The 18,447-nt window shown below is 41.2% G+C and overlaps 1 protein-coding gene across 35 annotated transcripts in view; it reads left to right on the forward strand.

Moving 5' to 3' along the window:
- Nucleotides 1–18,447, forward strand: part of clasp1a (cytoplasmic linker associated protein 1a) — an 80,900-nt gene that overhangs the window by 34,218 nt on the left and 28,235 nt on the right. For 34 of the 35 annotated variants that reach the window (XM_037109828.1, XM_037109819.1, XM_037109822.1 and 31 more), the window contains exons 6-11: nt 339–414; nt 1,456–1,553; nt 3,831–3,901; nt 17,733–17,873; nt 18,099–18,172; nt 18,334–18,426. In XM_037109828.1, coding sequence (XP_036965723.1) covers nt 339–414; nt 1,456–1,553; nt 3,831–3,901; nt 17,733–17,873; nt 18,099–18,172; nt 18,334–18,426 — 553 coding nt within the window. Of the gene's footprint in view, nt 1–338; nt 415–1,455; nt 1,554–3,830; nt 3,902–6,841; nt 7,007–17,732; nt 17,874–18,098; nt 18,173–18,333; nt 18,427–18,447 lie in introns of those variants that run through there. The other variant, XM_037109849.1, reaches the window with a different exon arrangement.

The following is an 18,447-nucleotide window of genomic DNA, read 5'->3' on the forward strand; positions in this document are numbered from 1 at the left end:
TTTGCTTTTTACTCATCTGTGAAGATTATCTTGCTGGATAATCTTGTGTTTGACGCTAACTGGTTAGCTTACAAAAATACGTCATTATTGCGGCGCGCTATTCTGATAAATTTCCTCCAGCGTTGTCACTCGGTGGCCAATTTGCATTGTGGGTAATGAAAGCACAAGGTTTTTTTTTTTTTAATAGGAAGAAGAACATGAATAAAAAAAGTGATATCTGGTGTTCTGCTGCATCAGTTCCGATCTTTTTCTTTTTAAACAGTCCATAATGTCTCCTTGTATATCTGGTCCAGTTGATCTGTTCACTGGACTCACTGGTTTTTATTCTTGTCTTCCAGATACGGAGCTCAAGGCCTGACGCTCAGTAAAATTGTCCCCCACATATGTAACCTCCTGGGAGACCCCACAAGTCAGGTATGTCCCGTCATGTTCTGATGCTTCGTCTCATCTTTTTTTTTCTTTCTCCAGTGTTGCAGGAAATGTTCATGTGACACAGAAGACAGCTGGTACTTTATCTTGTTTTCACTCCACAATTATCATGATAATGAAAATTATTGTGATATCGACAGACAAAAAGATAGAAGCTACATCAAATGAATGTTCATCCTTATTTATTGTGAATTTAGCCTCTTTTTTGGTAAATTAATTACACTCAAAATACAAGTGTAGAGAGATGATCAGAGTCTGTAACCATACCTGTACAAAAATTACAAAAAGAACAATTTACATACCAGCATTAAAGCAAATGTATATTTTAAGAAGCAATGTAATATTTACACAATACTCATGTATGTATATTTAACACAATGGCAGTATTACATTTTTAAATATCACAGTTATTCTCAATATTAGTTTATTGCAACACCCCTAACACAGAACAATAACACAAAAATGTATGATAATAAATAATAAATCACAATATTTATTGACAGTTTTTTATTAAGAGCTTTAACACCAAGAGATCCAATTCTACACTCCTATAAAATCCCAGAAAACTTATTGTATAGAATAATTTCTGTCTTGACACGAGAAAGGAAAACAAAAAAAAAAAACACAAACTGAAAAAACTCAGCAAGAATGCTGCTCCTATTTTAACAGATGATAATCTATACAATTACTTCTAATAAAAATAAAAAAATAATAATTGTAAAATGAAATAACGACTTCTTATATATTCTTATGATTTCTGGCAAGAAGAATGACACAATTAATACAAAAAAAAATAAAAAGCCAGCTGATACTCCTGAGAGAAGTACGACTGACCGATCAACAGTCCAGACACAGTTCCTCCTCTAGTGGCAGCTTTAAGTACTGCATGTTACATTGACGCATCAGACTTAATGAATATACATCAAATAAGGAGAAAAATCCCAGAGGTTAGTGGAGAATAGACCTTAAGAAGGAACAACATTAACTGAAGCTGTCGCTGATGTGGTGTGTGGTTGTGGTGCTCAGGTCCGTGACGGGGCGATGAGCTCCCTGGTGGAGATCTACAGACACGTGGGCGAGAGGGTGAGGATGGATCTCAGCAAAAAAGGCCTTCCACAGTCACGGTACGTCAACAGGAGGCTGCCAACCTGTCGCTGTCTGTCTTCTTAGTTACACCTCCTCCCTCCACCGGCTTCTGTTCATCCTTCTGTTTTTGTTTTTTTTCTGTTTCTGGCATCATTTCACACTCTCACACACAAATAAACACAGAGAGCTCGTACAGTAGGTCAGATGCTGTAACAGTGGAGAGAGGAGGGATTTCCTCCAGGTCCAGACACAAAGAGAGGTAGCAGGCGACATCAGTGCACTTCTCCCCCTGGTGGCAGAGTGAACACACTGCAGCTCTGGCTGACCAGAGGAGATTCACACTCCAGCTGCCAAATTATTAGGAACAATTAATCTCAAACTAATGCAGTTTAAACACCGCAGACCTTCAGTGAATCCTCCCCTCAGGTAGATCATAATGTTCAGCGTCTGTCTGGACCTGCTCACTCAGAGAGGAGAAAGTGGTTTGTAGAGCTGTTACATGAAGTTGCATCACATTAAGAGGTGTTTCTGATGTTATTTTTATTAACCACGGGGAGAATAAATAATAGAAAGACTTATTATTTATTTATTATAACAGCAGCACAAATATTAATCTTATTATAATCTTCATACATGCAGGATTTACTCCAGGACTGTTGCATCAGACTGCATCACTTTTAGCTCTTTTGCTTGAGTATTTTCATTTACCTGCTGCTTCCACTACATTTAGGGGACTTTTAACTTCACTACATGTGTTTTGATAACTTAAGTTACTTGTTATTTTACAGGCTGTATGTTGCATCTGAGCCACAGTAACACACTTGCAACATGTATTTATCTGCAACTCGATAAAAATGCTGAAAATTAGATCTGTTAATTGGTCAACAGATGAATACAGAATATACTTTCATGAAAATATTTGTATCATGTACTTTTACTTTTTGATGACTTTCTTTTTTTCCAAAGTTACATTTTATCACAACGTCTTTAACAGGAATTTCTTTTATCTGTGAGTCAAAACTTTCTCAGGGAGAGCGACGTTACTTCATGCAGAGTTCTCACAAAGTCTTGAAAGTTTGGAAAATGTTTTTCTTTTTTTAAGATTTTATTTAATTTTCTGGATAAACAATGTTCATTTTAACATCAACAAAACAAAAGACAGACAATCCTAACAACAGAGTGACGACAAACGAAAGAAAAATAACATTCAGCCACAACAACACAAATTTATACCGCATATAAAACAAATTAGCTCATTTTACCCTCAATCTTCTCACTATAAATATTCTATAAGAAATATAAATTATCACTCACACACATCATATACATCATTTGTAAAACCTGCATCTTGTTTTTTCACCAGTTTAAAACACTAAGTACAAAACAATCCTTTAGATTCTGTCGCCTCTCTCTTGATTATCAATATAATCTTTGAAAAATGCCTAAATTTGCTGTTTTTTCAACACAGTCTCTTGTGTTTAAACCAAAAAATATTTGAAATGAAACAATCCCCCTGTCATATTTGTTCAGCTCCTAATGTCGAAGTGAGCAAAATTCAAACAAATAGTCATGATCAAAACAATCAAAGTCAATACAAGCAGCTTGTAAAATAATGTGACAATATACATTATTTACTGTGAGTACAAATGAATCCTGTAATGTTTAAAAGGTTAAAGAATCTGAAATCTGAACTTAAAAGTGCTTAAATTTTACATCTGAGCAGCTCTACGAACCCTGTTTATGCCTTTTTTCTTTCCTTGTATTTCATAAATTTGACGTAAGCTCCAGACAGACTGTCCAGATGATTTTCCAGCCACTAAATCTGATTTACAGTCGCCTGTCTTGTAATCAGGCCCTGAACAAGCCCTTCGATCAGGCTGCCAGAATCTCACAGCTCAACGTTTCAACGTGTCGTATTTCTTTTTTGTTTTCATGTCACATGTACAGTCTGTTTCCTTTATCTTTTTGTCCTCTTCGTCCTTTTCACACTGGACCTTATGTCTCGCCTCCCTCCCTCCCTCTCGCTCTCTCTCTGGCCTGAATGCCAGTTTGTCATCCGAGTGAGAGTTTTGGACGCCGTCTATTTTGGTCTTGGCCGTCTGTGGCGCTCAGAGCAGAAGGAGAGCTGATCGATGGTGCCGTCAGCAGCTCCAGCCTTCGTTTTGTTTTGTTTTTTTATACTGTCCATCGTTATTCTCCCTGCTTCACTTCTCTGAGACTTTTTTCCTTTTTTATTTAGTTTCCTCTCAACACATTTATCTCAACCTGTTTGCAGATTTTTAAAAATTTTTTTCTCTCTCCGTCCGCTTTCACAGGTTGAATGTAATCTTCAGCAAATTTGATGAAGTCCAAAGATCCGGGAACATGATCTCATCCTCTGGCTCAGGTGAGTTTTGTTATTTTTACCTGCTTCTACCTGTTTTTCTTTTTTTTTTATTGCCTCGTCACTCTGTGACTTTTTTTCTGTGCATCCATCAACAAAATCTATCGAGCATCGCTGTTGATCTCGTGTCTTTAGGTTGTGAAAACGTGACATGTTGCTGCGTAGCTGGCCTCTGAAAACACACGTCATTGTTGTTGTTGTTGTTGTTGTTGTTGTTGTTTTTCCCGGCAGCCCAGTGGGGAATGAGGACGGGCAGATGCTCTGTGACTATCAGGGCTTTTGTAGTCTCGGTATTATGTCGTATGAACTGAGGATTGTTTGTGGATGTGGAACAGCTCTGTGGCTGTGGTGCAGAGAGAAACTGAAGAAATATCTTCAGTGTTTGTCAGCCGGCTGTTTCTCTCCCCGTCACGATGCATCCGAGCGTGTTGACTCTTTCTGTACTTTGTTTTCCGTATCATCTGAATGTGTGTGTGTGTTGCTCTGAGAGTGGAGGAGCAAGAAGAGGGAAAGCAGGCCAGACGGGCAGCCTGGAGCTGGAGGGGATGAATTTTCTCCACAGGAGGTTAGGCATCCACTGGAGCTTTCGGATGTTCCTCTGTGGAGCCAAAACAGACTTCCTGAGGCTTCTCTAGAAACTGTACAGATATATCAAAACAAGACAAAAGGGAAAAGACCAGACTTGGCAAAAGTACACACAGTCTGTACTCCAGTAAAAGTAATAAACTACAGGCTCTGAAATGTTCTCATCGTTATAAGTCTCCCTCTGAAGGACGTTTGTGGTCAAAGCTAACTGAAGCTCACATCATATTATTATAATTCAAATACTATTAAAGTTAAAGGTAGAATCAGTAGGATTTTGTCCCAGCTGTTCCTGAATGCACCACAAAGACAGTTGATGGTTGAGTCTCATTCCCAGGACGTCACATAGACACATGTTGGGTTGGTAAAGCGTCCCGAGCAGCAACAAAGAGAGAAAATCAGAAACTCTCTGCAGATACGAGACACTAACACGACTGTTCTGAAATCATTTTTGTGATGTTGGGGAATAAAAATAATCCGTAATTCACCTCAAATGCATCAAAGTAAAGTAACAAGCCTGTTTTTAAAATGTGAGGATGTGAAAGTTCAGACACCTGAAAAATATTCTCAAGTACAGTAACTAAGCATCTATACTTTGGACACATCTTCCTGTATTTTCCCCTTTTGTGAGTGTTTTTGTGTGTTCGAAGAGTTACGACCTCTGTGCAGGTGGAATCGCTCCGACACCCGACTGCTGACCGTGTCTCGTTACAGCTGACTCCACCAACAACAGCTGAGCGAAGGAGAAAACAGTCAGACAGCGTTCAGCATTTCAACATCGGTCTGCAACATCTCCGTCCAGCTACGACTCCACAACATTTCACACGTGGGGCTCCGTGCTGCGACAGCTTGAATTAATTATGTCATCCTGGAGAGCCTGCTGACCCTCCAGTGTGAGCTCATGGCTTGACTGTTAAATGAACACCATAGTTACAGAATATTGATAATAATAACATTTAAACGTATTTCTGCGAGTCTATTTAAAGTCTTTAAAGTAACCAGCAAAATTTCAAGCCATAAAGTTGTCGTCTCACTGCCAGGTTGAGAGTAACGACACAAACGTTGAACTGAACCAAACAAATGTCAGTTTTCGAGTCTATTATTATTACAAAAAGACTATTTTTGCCCGTGTTTTATTTTAGCATCGTATTTTGATCTGATAATAAACTGTCTCGAGGTCAGCTGACATGAAGTGCTCCTCCGTCTGTAAGAAGAGTTGTGTGATGTCCTCTGAGCCACAGCCCCGATAGTTATAATCACAATGATAATAATAATGATAATTAACTTTATTTTATAGAAACTTTCATACAAAAAGATGCAGCCCAAAGTGCTTTACATTTAAAGTTTAAAAGATTTAACCTTCAGTTCAAAGTTGGTTTGGAAAGTTAAATGCAAACATGACTCATCCTAGAAGTTATTAGATGGCTCGACTCTTCTCTTTCACGGCTGCACTGAAATTGACTTTGAGGCCGCAGATGACGACTCATTTGAATTTAAATCCATTTGCCTCAGAGCTGAGAAGAATGTCTGGCGTCCGTGTGGACAGAGAACGAGCTGAGCTGTTAAACAAGCCTTCAGCTTTAGTTTGACGGCTGCAAATTAAAGTCACTCTTCGACCTTCTTCTGTGCGCTGGGTTTGTGGCTGAATGTTTGTGGATGTTTCCTGTTTATTCACTGGATTTCACAGGGTTTTACCCAGACTTGATCTCTGAAAAACGAAGCTCTTCCTCTACATTTTATGCTTTTTAGGTCACTGAAAATTTGAGCTTTTGGAAAACTTGTGTGACGATATTAAGAAAATTGCTGTTTTTCAGCGCTTACGTCTGGACAGACAGAAACTGAGTTTATTGGAAACTGACGCAGACATAAAAGTTTATCAGTGTTTCTAGCATTATTGTACTGTGTATATGAGTTTCTACATAGATGGAATGGATGTTATTGATTGTATTTAGAAGCAGAGAAACCATGATGCTTTACTAACAACAACAAGGTGTTTTGCACAGCGTGTAAAAACTTGGAAAAGTCATTCAGTTTATTTTGTTGCTCTTCACAATGATTTGACATCCATCCTGCCGCGGTGGTGCATGAAACAGCTTTAGTACTTTTATAATTGGAAGGAAATCCTGCTAGCGGGAAAAACCTGCGTGTGCAAGAGGCTTTAATCACGAAGACGACAAAATTCCCGAATTCTGTCTCGTCTTGTCTTCGTACTTGCGATGTATGTGATCTACTTAGGAGAGCGGTGGAGGCAGAGGGGGCGGCGTTGCTCTGCTGTGGTGCTGTCACCAGGGGGAAGGGAGGGGAGGGGAGAGAGATTGTAGGGGGGATAGGAAGAAGAGTCGAGGGATGGAGAGCAAAACAAAGCAGCCATTGCTGTAGCAGGACTGGGAGGTAAACAGTGGGCGAGAGATATAGGGCAGAGGCTATAGAGAGAGAGAGAGAGAGAGCTGTGCGATCAGCTGTGCAGCAGCATTCCTCTCCGGCTTCACTGCTGAGGGCGTCTTTGCACCATGACAGCTGGAGAAGGTAAGACTGGAAATAGAGTTTTGTCTTTGCTAAGGTCACATCTCACATGTATGATACCGAGCTGAATCACACACAGATAATCCGTCTCTCCAGTGGCCGTGTGCTCGTCGGATGAGGAGGAAACAGCAGTTTGATCTCTCTTATGTAATCTTTGTTTCTGTTTTCCTGCTGCACGCCCTGTTCTCATTCACATCTCCAGTCAGAGGAGACTCTCCCGAGTGAATTCACTGAGTGGTGGTGTTGTATTTTTGTTGCTGTGTCGCAGCTGCAGACTTTCTGAATTTCACAACATTCATTTCATGAATTTGTTTGTCTTCGCTGTGGAAACAGTCTCAGCGCTTTGAGCGGCAGTTTGTCTAAAGCATCCCGACACTTCATCATCTCGTCATCTCGGTCCGACTCTGGCCAAACGTGAAGAGAGCTGAGAGAGTAACTGTCGATATCTGAACTGGGAGAAATGTGCGTGATTTGTCATGTAATCCAATAATCCCCCCTTCATTTATGTAATCTGTTTAATTTCAGATTACGTTTTCGTTCAGTTTTACTGGGATAATTTTGCCTTCTACTGCCTCTAACTCCAAAAAACTTACGTTACCTGTTTCACAGATCTTTTATTGGTTTCGCGCTTCATGTTCTACAAGTCGGGTTGTAACTTAGAAAAATGCTTTTAATTTTAGCGCCTCTGACTCCTGGAACAAAACACAAGCATGTAATTAGAACCAATTCTCTTTCACCCTTCAGCCATTTTAGAAACTTCTAAAGGAACTGAACTGAACTAAACTGATGATCCTTTATTGATTATCTTGGAAAGATGGTTTACTCTGTACAATTTTAAGAGACTGAACAGAAAAACTGAGTTTCTATCTTTATTTTTTTGTAGTTGAAACCTTGAAGGCTGGTGATTTTTGTTCTGATGTGCAACAAGCCACCAGGATTAAGTCGAGCTGTAAAATGCAAAAGAAAGTGTGACACACTTGTCTTCACAAATCCAGATGTGTGTCTAAGAATCGCATCGTCGTCTGTGCTGAAAGTCAAATCAAATCTTGGATTTGGAGAATTGTGACACCTGCAGTAGAAATATCTGCTAACTTTAGCTACGTCGACTTCTTTCCCTCAAATAGATTCTGAGTAAGTAAACGAGCTTCGTCTATTTGTTTATGAACTTGTAGAGCCGGTGTAATGAGATTACTTCCAGTGCAAATGTTTGCAGAAAAAAAGAGAAAAAAAGACAAATAAGATATTTTCTACCTGCCTCTATCACAATAAACTGAAAATCTTTGGGTTGTGGACGAAACAAGACATTTGAGGACGTCACTTTTTAACCGACCTCTTCTTTAAGTGTTGTCAGAATATCTGTGGGTCCGTCTGATTCTGTATCGGGAACATCCAGAGCAGGTCAATGCATAATGCAAAGTCGCGCCTCAAATAGAGTCTGTATTTATAACCTCAGAGGAGACCGTCGGCCTGCAGCCTCGTCTTAAAACAGGGAACACGTAGATCGTCGCAGCTCTACGGTGCATCAACCAACGGGTTCTCAGTTTCTTCAGCACCATCACTGCACGCCCAGCTTAATCCCTGTGTGTGTGTGTGTGTGTGTGTGTGTGTGTGTGTGTGTGTGTGTGTGTGTGTGTGTGTGTGTGTGTGTGTGCTGTAACACTGCGGACACTGCAAGTCTGTTTTTTCTCTCCAGCGTTGTGCTGTGATGAGCAGTAAACTGAGAGCAGGGTCACCTTCAGTCACGTCGCTGGTTAATACTCCATAATTAAGATAAAATCCTGCTGAATGGACTCAAACAGGAACTGAGTAGGTTTTTAACCAGGATTATATCACAACATCTTCTTTAGGAGGCACAAACGAGCCGTTTGACCCCGGTCGTTAAAACACTGACATTTTCACCACATGTGCAAAGATTCAGGAGTTTCTTTTGCCCCTCAAAAGTACAAGTTATTCAGAGAAAAGGAAGAAAGAGACAAAGAGAGAAATAATTCCTTCCAGTCCTTCAGGTGGGTCCTCACACAGTTTGGTGCTCAGGCCCTGATAACAAACATGTTCGTTGCCGAAATGTGAAATAAAACCCCCCCAAAATGACGTTAAACAGAAATAAGGCCGTTTTTTATCTTATAAATATGTGTTTATTTAGAAATAAGTACCAGCAGGCTGCTGAAATGTTTCCTGTTTTTTAAAGAGACTCACCCTTTTTCTCCGGCTTCTCTGCTCATGTTGCACCAGTGTCGAACATATTTACATCTGTCTCCTTTTATTCAAGCGCTGAATTGCTACTTAAACTGTAATTTTGCTGATTTGGAATCTGTCTAATAAAAAAAACATGATTTAGAGCTGCGAAGGTGAAAACGAGCTCCCAGGATTATCAGACTTTCAAGAACCTAACTCATGCGTCAGCGAGGCCCCGCTAGTCTCCTGGATTTGGGATGACACAAGTAGGTGAATGAGCAGCGTGTGTGTGTGTGTGTGTGTGTGTGTGTGTGTGTGTGTGTGTGTGTGTGTGTGTGTGTGTGTGTGTGTGTGTGTGTGTGTGTGTGTGTGTGTGTGTGTGTGTGTGTGTGCATGCAAGTGTGTGTATGTGTTTCACTGTGTGGGAAGTCGTTAAAATCAGTGGGTGAGAAAGGAGGCTGAATACTGAAGAAGGGATGTGTTTCCTTTGATCATCATCTCTCACACACACACACACACACACACACACACACACACACAGTGAACGCACTGCTTTGCAGGGAGATTAGCATATTTTCTTATGTGTGTGTGGGTGTGTGCGTGCTTTAGCCCGAGCGTTGTGTGGAGGAGGCTCCGGATTTAAGGCACCGAAGAAAAAGAGCTTTTCAGCATTTGGTATCTGTTCGCTGTGTTTTGTTTGTAACGCATTCTGATTTTATTTCTAAGAGTGAACACTTGGTGGGGGAAAAGAGGGTTTGAATAGATATTTTCACTGTTTTCTCCTCTGTTATCAGTATGCGTTCGGGATCGACTGATGTGTTGCTTCAGAGACGATACAGATACCGATTATTAGTGATCACGGAGAGCAAAAAAAATACAAATCTTGGTCTCTAAATTTAGATTTACTTACTTGTGTACGTTGTCTGGGTTTCAGTCAGATTGTGTTGTGGGGAAGACACTGAGTGTCTGTAAGCAGTCGGCACATGTGGACCGAGGAGGTGAACAAACTGTAAAGAAATGCCGCAGTTTTTTAGTTTCTGTCCATTTTGTCTCCTGGTTTGTTTGCCTCTCGCCTCAGTTTACCTCCACATCCACACGTGACATGAAGCCGACGCCGCGTCATCCGCTGACGAAATGACTCTGACACGAATGGCTTCATGTCACGCCATTCGTGCAACCTAAGATAATGACTGCTGACATAAGCGGTGAATTTGCCTTGAATAATCATATAAAGTAATAGTAGCTGTAGTTGTGGTTGTAGTAGCAGTCTGCAAGCTGAGAGAGCTGGTGAAAGTGAGAGTGTGTTGAGGACCGAGAGAGACACACGAGTATAAATTGTGTCCAGCCGACTGAATGATGTGATTGTCTTCCTTCTGCTCTCTGCCAAGTGAAAAGAGAAAACAAGCCCCTGCTCAGTGAGTCTGACGACTAAAGGGAGTCTTTCAGGGCGCCGTCCTCTCTGCCAGGACGCCGGCCGGGGTCGTCTATACCAACTGCACTGAATAAAACAAACTCAGTGACTGAGAGTCGGTCTCAGCAGGCTGCATGTACAGACTCTGCTTTTATGGTTAGCTCTCTTTCTGTCCAGCTGTCAAAGCTTTTAAAAAAGGACCATAATGAGATGGTACTGAACATCCAGGAGATGTTTAGAAGCATGTGGACATGGAGCCGATTGAAATTTAGCAGATTTGTGATTGACAATGTCAGTTTTCCTAATTTTCCTAAGGTTTCTGGGGTGTAAAGACAATGAGATGTTTCTATATTTATGTCATATACAAGTTTATATTGGTGTTAACTCCAGGTTCTGTCTCTTTCTGGTCCGTCTCTCGGCCTCGCTCTACTTCCCGTCTCTACATTTGAATGTTTCTCCTCTCGTTGCTACCTGGCTGTCTCTTCTCTTCTCTTCTCTCTCAGCTCGGCTTTCAGCAGCACCGAGCGCTGAAGGGATGATTTGTGAGAGGAATGAGAAACTCTTGGCTGATAGATTCAGCCGAGAGAGACAGATAGATTTCACTGCAGAGGACAAAACTCCAACAATACTTCAGTATAAAGAAAAATGTTTTCCATCAGTGTCTTCATAAACAACCAGATCACCAGAATAAATATTAGCCAGATGTGTTTCTACAAAACCAAAACATTTCTTTATGTCGCACCTTTTTGTTTCTTTTGTTTGAACTGTCTTATTCTCTTTTGTCACAATGGTTGAGGCAGAAAAAACACTTGGTTAGGGTTTTGATTTGACATTCACGAATGAAGATGGTCCAACAGCCAATCTTGGCTGGCACAAACTCTGCTGGACATGTCTGGAGGTGTCCCTTAAGCTCCTGGTTTTAACTGTACAAAACATGGATGTAAATGTCTCTAGGGCTCCTTCAAAAACACCCATTATGTTTCTACTAAAAACCCCAGGAAATGTCCACAGGTTTAATTAAAAAACACACCTGGTTTTGTCGCCACAAAGTCCGCTGGAAATCTCCACAACTGCCCTAAAAATCACACGCTGTTGACTCCTGTCGCCCCTAAAACTACGAATGTTTCCAGGAGTCCTTAAAGATCCAGCGGTGCGACTCAAACTTCTCTCAGGCGTTTTGATGCCTTGTTGGCTGTAACGCCACCACCTTCCTCTCCACCTGCTGCAGTGACAGGTGGCTAATAAACGTGAAACGCCGTTTGCAGAGACGTTAACTGCTAACTTTATATCCTGGTGACATCCACAAAACAACATTTTCACCCCCTTCTTCTATAACGAAGCATAAAGAGGATGTTGATATGCAGCGTTTGTCTCTGAGTGTTTAGCACAAATACATATTTTTCAGCTGAATCAGAACAACCCTCAGGTTAAACGCCCTCAGGTCGTCAGCTTTGTCGGCAGAATGACTGATTTTCATCAGACAGCGCTGCTTTGTTTTCAGTGAACATGATGTGACTGAGGCAGATATCGCTCTGCTCCCTCTGTGATTTCTAAAGCACACAGTCATATTTCCTCTTTTAGGACGAGAGGAGAAGATAATCCTGATTGTTGGCAGCAGCAGCAGCAGCCTGACGCTTCAGGCCTGTTCAAGACCTAGATTTCTAGATTTTATAGGGAATCACTTGCTGAGGAAGGCTGACCAGGAATAAATATCATCAGGAATAAAATCAGCAGTTAGTTGGTCGTCCACTGCTTCTGGGAAATCAACAAGCCGCTTCCCGGCTTCTGTCCCTTCGTTTGTTGGGTTGATTATGAAGTCTGACGGCAGCTCATTGTCCTCGCAGCCAGTCAGAACACAATAACGTGTCTCTGTTGTGTCTGTCCGCTGTGAAAACGTCACTCCCACACTGAATAGACTTTGTTTTTATGCTTGTATATCTGAGAGAATTCATTTTGTTGATCATTCTTTCATATTTTCCTGCAGCCTGACGTTGTGTGATAAGACATCAGGAAGCAGATGTTGGTATTTTTTTCAACAACAGAACGGATTAGTATTATTTTTTTTATTTATTTAGCGCTGGAACAATAAGTTGATCGATAAAGATGTTTTTCAGGTGAAAATGCGAAACATTCTCTGGTTTCAGCTTCTCAAATGTGAGGATGTGCTGACTGTTAATCAGAGAAACTGTGGTATTGTTGAATTTAAATCTTTTCAGTATAGGGCTCAAGATTAATTTTAGGGGCGGATACTGATATAAGGAAGTAAAACGATTACGATGTTGATATATTGGCTGATATCCCTTTAATACCCAGAATATAAACTGTACATAAACACACATTTCTGCAGATGTGGTTATCGAACACTTGTGATGCAGACGGGAATGTAACGGAGGCAGGATCATTTTAAAACTACATCTTTTATTTTCATTGTTTTGAGTGAGAGAGATGCTTCGCAGTATAAATTACTTACTGTACATGCAGGTTCGGTTTATTTTTAGATGGACAGGAAGATAAAAACTGTCCACGGTCGCCTTTTCATCGTGATCTCTCCTCATCATCGTAGGAAACTCAGCTGCTGAAGGTGCTGAATAATCACACTTCTCGCTCGTACTGGTGCTCTGCTGTGACATTCACTACATTCTTGTAAGATCTGTTCCCACTTGTGTCTCTTTTTGATCCCGGCAGGTGGTTGTAAAGATCGGGGCCTCGGAGGCATTAGAGCTCAGCGCTTGTCAGAACAGGTGGAGCTTCATCTTTAGGGGCTCAATCGAACTTCTCTGGCTCAGACTAACAAATCAAAGCTTCCTTTTGTAGCTTCTTTTGTTGGACTTTGTGTGTTCAAGACAAAAAAAATTACTTTAAGCCAACGACAAGGTAGTAAAGGTATTTAAAACACATCAGATGATGTAGCCAGCAAGATGTTTAGAGCCGCAATGATTATTCAACTGTGTGTTGTTTATTTATTATCTGCTCCAGCTTTCTGCTTTCTCATCCAAAATGATGTGAAAATGCATATTACTTGATCGAAATCTGTAAAGTTATCTGCAAGGAGGCAGGCACTTAATTCCTCCATAAACTAGTAAAACCACTGTCCTGCCAGTGAAATGTATACCTGAAATTATAATTAGCTGAGTGTGTTTTTGGCACGTGGTGTAAATAACTCACAATCTTGAGAAAACAGCTAACAGAACCCGTCATCAGCAGCAGCATCAGTTCACAGTCAGGACTCCTCCTCTCCTGCCTGGTCACAGATATCTGTCAGATTAAAATCCCGTCTGGATCAAACAGGTTGAAGTTTTTCTGAGGGAGCAAAACTCACATGAAGTGTTTGTGTGATACAAAAAAAATACAGAGAGGGGGAACAGAAATCAGAGAGTTCAGAGGCTGGTAAATATTTGATTTTCAGAAAAAAACCCCAAAACTTTTAGCCATGAGGTCGACATCTCTGCCCGCAGCCTCTCTGGTGTGTCAGCAGAACAAGACATCTTTGTTATGACATAACGCTGATCACCACCAGCCTCCTGCCTCCTTACGTAACCTCTCAGGGCTGCTGGCTAAAAAACCCACTGCCTGTGTGACGGGACGAGACCCGGAGCCCGGTGGAAAAACCCTGTTGGTGTCCCCTGTGAGGTCCGGGGAGGCAGAGACGGAGCAGAAGAAAACACAACGAGAGAGTAAATAATGTGATGTAGAGGCTGGAGAGGCAGAGGTTTAATCGTCTCCCTGAACTTTTACTTTTCCAGAACTTTCCCTAAATCCCTCGTGCCTTTGGACCTTTATTCCTTCTCTAAAGAGCACAGAGAGAGGAGAGAGAGAAAATCCTCCCTATTATATAAATCTGTGGTTGAGAGACAGATTACTGGCGACTCTGCTGATGCCAGTGCAGCTTCAGCAACTTTGGAGGGTTTCAGTGTGTTGGAAGTGTTGCAGCTCGCAGCGTCTCCTGACACCTAGTGGACATTTAAGACATCACACCATTAATGCCCCAAACACACCTGACAGTGCACGTTGTGTGTGCGTCTTTATAGTTAAATCACACTCAGTTAATAACACTAACATCAGTTTTCTGCAGGATAAACAGTGGATAGCTGTCATGCTAACTGCCAGAGGTTTATTCCAAGCTGTTCTCCGAATAAAAACTGTTTTGTTATCATTATTTCTGCATCTTTGCATGTAGTACCTTTTATCTGTCAGGTGTTTGATTTGTTAGTTTAGTGTCTAGCAATAAATATAATTATGTATTGAATTATAAATGTACATAAAAAGTATTAAAGGACCATAAAGATTTCAGAAAACCTTTGTATGTTTGTGAACGAAGAGAGACAAATACTTTTATTGATCCTGTTTGAATTGTGTCATGACTCACACATACGATGTTTGTCAATATAAAAGTTTATTTTCCCAGTCACCAAAGTCTCAGATTGTCTTAAAACTAATGAAAAATCAGGCTGTGAAAACATCATTATAAAGACGACACAGCCAGCAGTTTCGTTAGTGACATCATGTCGTTGAACGCTCAACAAAACTCGTAATTTAAACATCGTAGAGCTGCTTCTGATTATCAGCAGCACACAGAACTGAGCAACTCTCCTTTCATATGACTGCAGTCGTCAATATGAGCAAATTTAATGTGATTTTTATCTCTTTTAGCACCTTTTCTTGAGCCAGATTGGCTCCATGTTAGTCGTTACGTGTTGAGGGAGACGATGTAGTTCCCTGAGCGCTTTAACACAAAACTACATGATATTTTACTTTATTTACAACAAAATGAGACGGACACGAACTGTATGTGAACCCCCAGAGGATGTTGTTCTATCTTCTGTCTTGTCATATTTTCATGAAAACATCCAGGCTGCTGTGTGAGAATCTGTGTTTGATCGGCTCTTTGCATGTTGCAGCTCTAATGGCTCCACCGACACACAGATTAATCACCTCGACATTTGTGTCAGCGTCGCTGAGAACAGCCCCTCCGACAGCTCTGATCAATACTCTCCTACGAGAGCGAGGCGGCTGTGCTTCTTTCTGTCGAGGTGTTCAAGCTATTAGCCTTTTTGTACCGACGGCGTGAGCTCATTTTTCTCTTGTGGAGTGTCGGGCTGCTTTTCTTCATGTTGTAGTACCTCAAAAGAAACAGAATAGGGACAATATTCAAATTCTAAATCCACACAGTTGTTTTTGTCTCTCCGAGTGTATTTTAATTGTGTTTAAATCCAGTTACTGAGTATTTCCAATAACTCCAGAGCATCCAGAGGTGAACATGTATTTGAAAAAGACAGATATAGTCATTTCCAAACAGTGTTTCTATCTCACAGTATATTCTTATTATCAGTTTAATTATTATTACTGTATTTACTGTGTTTCATTGAATTTTTTTTCTAAATATATAAATATATATGTATATAGAGAGACATATAGAGAACTGCCTAGACAAAGTCTCTTTGTTCTCATGACTGAATAAACTGAATAAACAAACCGACCGCACACGATTTACTCTGTTTTAATTTGTTTACATGTGGCGGACCCCGCCTCATTTCTATCTTCAAACAGTGTTCTGTGACCTTGTGTTTTTCTCTGAGAACAGCTTGTTTATTCACGTCACAATAAATGGTTCTGAGTTTGCTTACAACCTCATTTAATATCGTAAATTTTGAAATTCTCAGTTTAAAATTCCTCTCCAGAACTACATAATGTCCCTTTTGATATTGTAGACTGTGACTATTTGTACGTACACAAAGTATTAATATGACATAATTGATAAAAAAAATCATATTAAACAGATATATAATCATAAGTAATGTGGATATAATGACTGAGTGGGTCTATTTAACTGTGAGTCAGCCTTTAAAACCAGGATAACCAAAATATAATGCGATATATTGTCTGTATATTGTGTCTGTGACCTCATTCTGAGCTCCGGCATTAACACCAGCTTCAAACGCAGTAATTATGTTGTTTGTTGTTGAGTGTGTGTGTGTGTGTGTGTGTGTGTGTTTACTAGCTAGGCAGAAAAAAAAAGAGGTGATCTCACAACAAAAGACCCCTCCCTCTTTTCACCACCATCACACACAGACACACACACACACACACACACACACACACACACACTACTGAACTGAAGGCTTGAGGGGAGGTTAGTCTGGCACTCTGTCAGAGCCCAGCGTGGCACACACACACACACACACACACACACACACACACACACACACATCCTGTCGACAGGGATGCCTGACGGAGAGGAGAGAGCGAGTTAGATGGTGCAGCAGAGACATGCTGAGGAAGCTGGTGTGCAAGAAAATCTGCGCTCGTAAGACCGATGCCTTTTTTTTTTTTGTCTATCTCTCCGTTCTCCTCCCCGCTCGGCTTTCGCTCTCATATTTCTTGGTGTTTTTGTCTCGTCTTTCCGTCCGCTTCCTCCGGCTAGACGTCTCTTTCCTTCCATCAACCTGTTGCCTCTTGTTCCCGTCCTCCACTCTGTGTTTTCTGTCCGCCTGATAGATGCAGTGTCATGGTTACGATACTGAGAGCTGGTTATTGTGTACGAGCCTCATCATCATTCTGTGCTGCTTTATTTTTTTCAGTTTTCATCAATGAATATGACTCAGGTATAGTGTTTACATGCAGCTAACAGTGGGTGCTGAGCTACAAGAGCATGTTCTTTCTGATAAATCAGGTTGTTGTTTTTTAAATCGAACAGACAATGACCTCAGCTGCAAACATTCCCGTTAGCAGCCGTGCCTCAGCTGACAGCAGCCGCCCGGCGTCGTCATATCTGCCGGGGGTTAATCCCCCGTGTGAATGGTCACGTTGGGCAGGTGACAGGGGGCCATGTAACTGTGCACGGCTGCCAAACCAGATTAAAGTCAGATGGACGGACAGATAAAGGTTGAATGGACACATGCGCTGCGCTCTGCACTGAGGCAGGCCAGAAAGATGAGTCTGATTACCGAGAAGAGAGTGATGATGCGTTTCAGATCACCGAGTGACCCCAGAGGGAAGAGACGTGTCTCTGAATGACGAGACAGTAATGATTATCTATTGATCCTTTACAGGAAATACCTCTCAGTCATCGAGTGATCGGGAACGTTTGCTGTTACTTCCCGGTCACATCGTGTATTTATCCTTTCTCTGCCTCTGTTGTTCCAGATAAGAACTTTGAGGATGAAGACTCTGTGGATGGAGGCCGGTCCTCCTCCTCGTCATCATCCAAAGCGCCCCCCGGTGGCAGGAGGACTGTAGTGAGCTCAGTGAGGAGACCCAGCTCAGCCACCACACCGAAGGCCTCAGGTGAGAGACGAGCTTTCCTGCTGCTCATACTTCTAAATCAATTAGTTGTTGGGTTCAGAAAATGGTTCACACTGATTAGTGACGTCTACAAATGTCTTGTTTTGTCGACAAACCATGTATATTATCAGTTTACTCAAAGCAGATAATCAATAACTAATTGAATAGACATGTTGACGTGCCGTTAAACTACAGGTGTGATGAATTGTCCTTTTTCTTTCTTCACAGGTAAAGAAGCAGGTGCCGGTGCTGTTGATGAAGAAGATTTCATCAAAGCGTTTGAAGATGTGCCAACAGTCGCGGTGAGATAGAAATTTGTTTTATCATAATGTGTTTCAACATCAGGGATCTACGGACGTGGAACATTTGCTTTTATATGTATATTATTGTATTTTTAACTAATCTCCACCTTTTAAAGTATGTAGGTAATTTTAAATGATCTCTCCGGTCGTTCTGTGTGCAGATCTACTCTAACAGAGAGTTGGAGGATCAGATGTCAAAGATCAGAGAGATGCTGTCTGATGACAAACATGACTGGGAGCACCGAGTGGTGGCGGTAAGACTCACGTCTACACAC

This window comes from Acanthopagrus latus, chromosome 9 (genome assembly GCF_904848185.1).
Source record: "Acanthopagrus latus isolate v.2019 chromosome 9, fAcaLat1.1, whole genome shotgun sequence".
NCBI classification, from domain to species: domain Eukaryota; kingdom Metazoa; phylum Chordata; class Actinopteri; order Spariformes; family Sparidae; genus Acanthopagrus; species Acanthopagrus latus.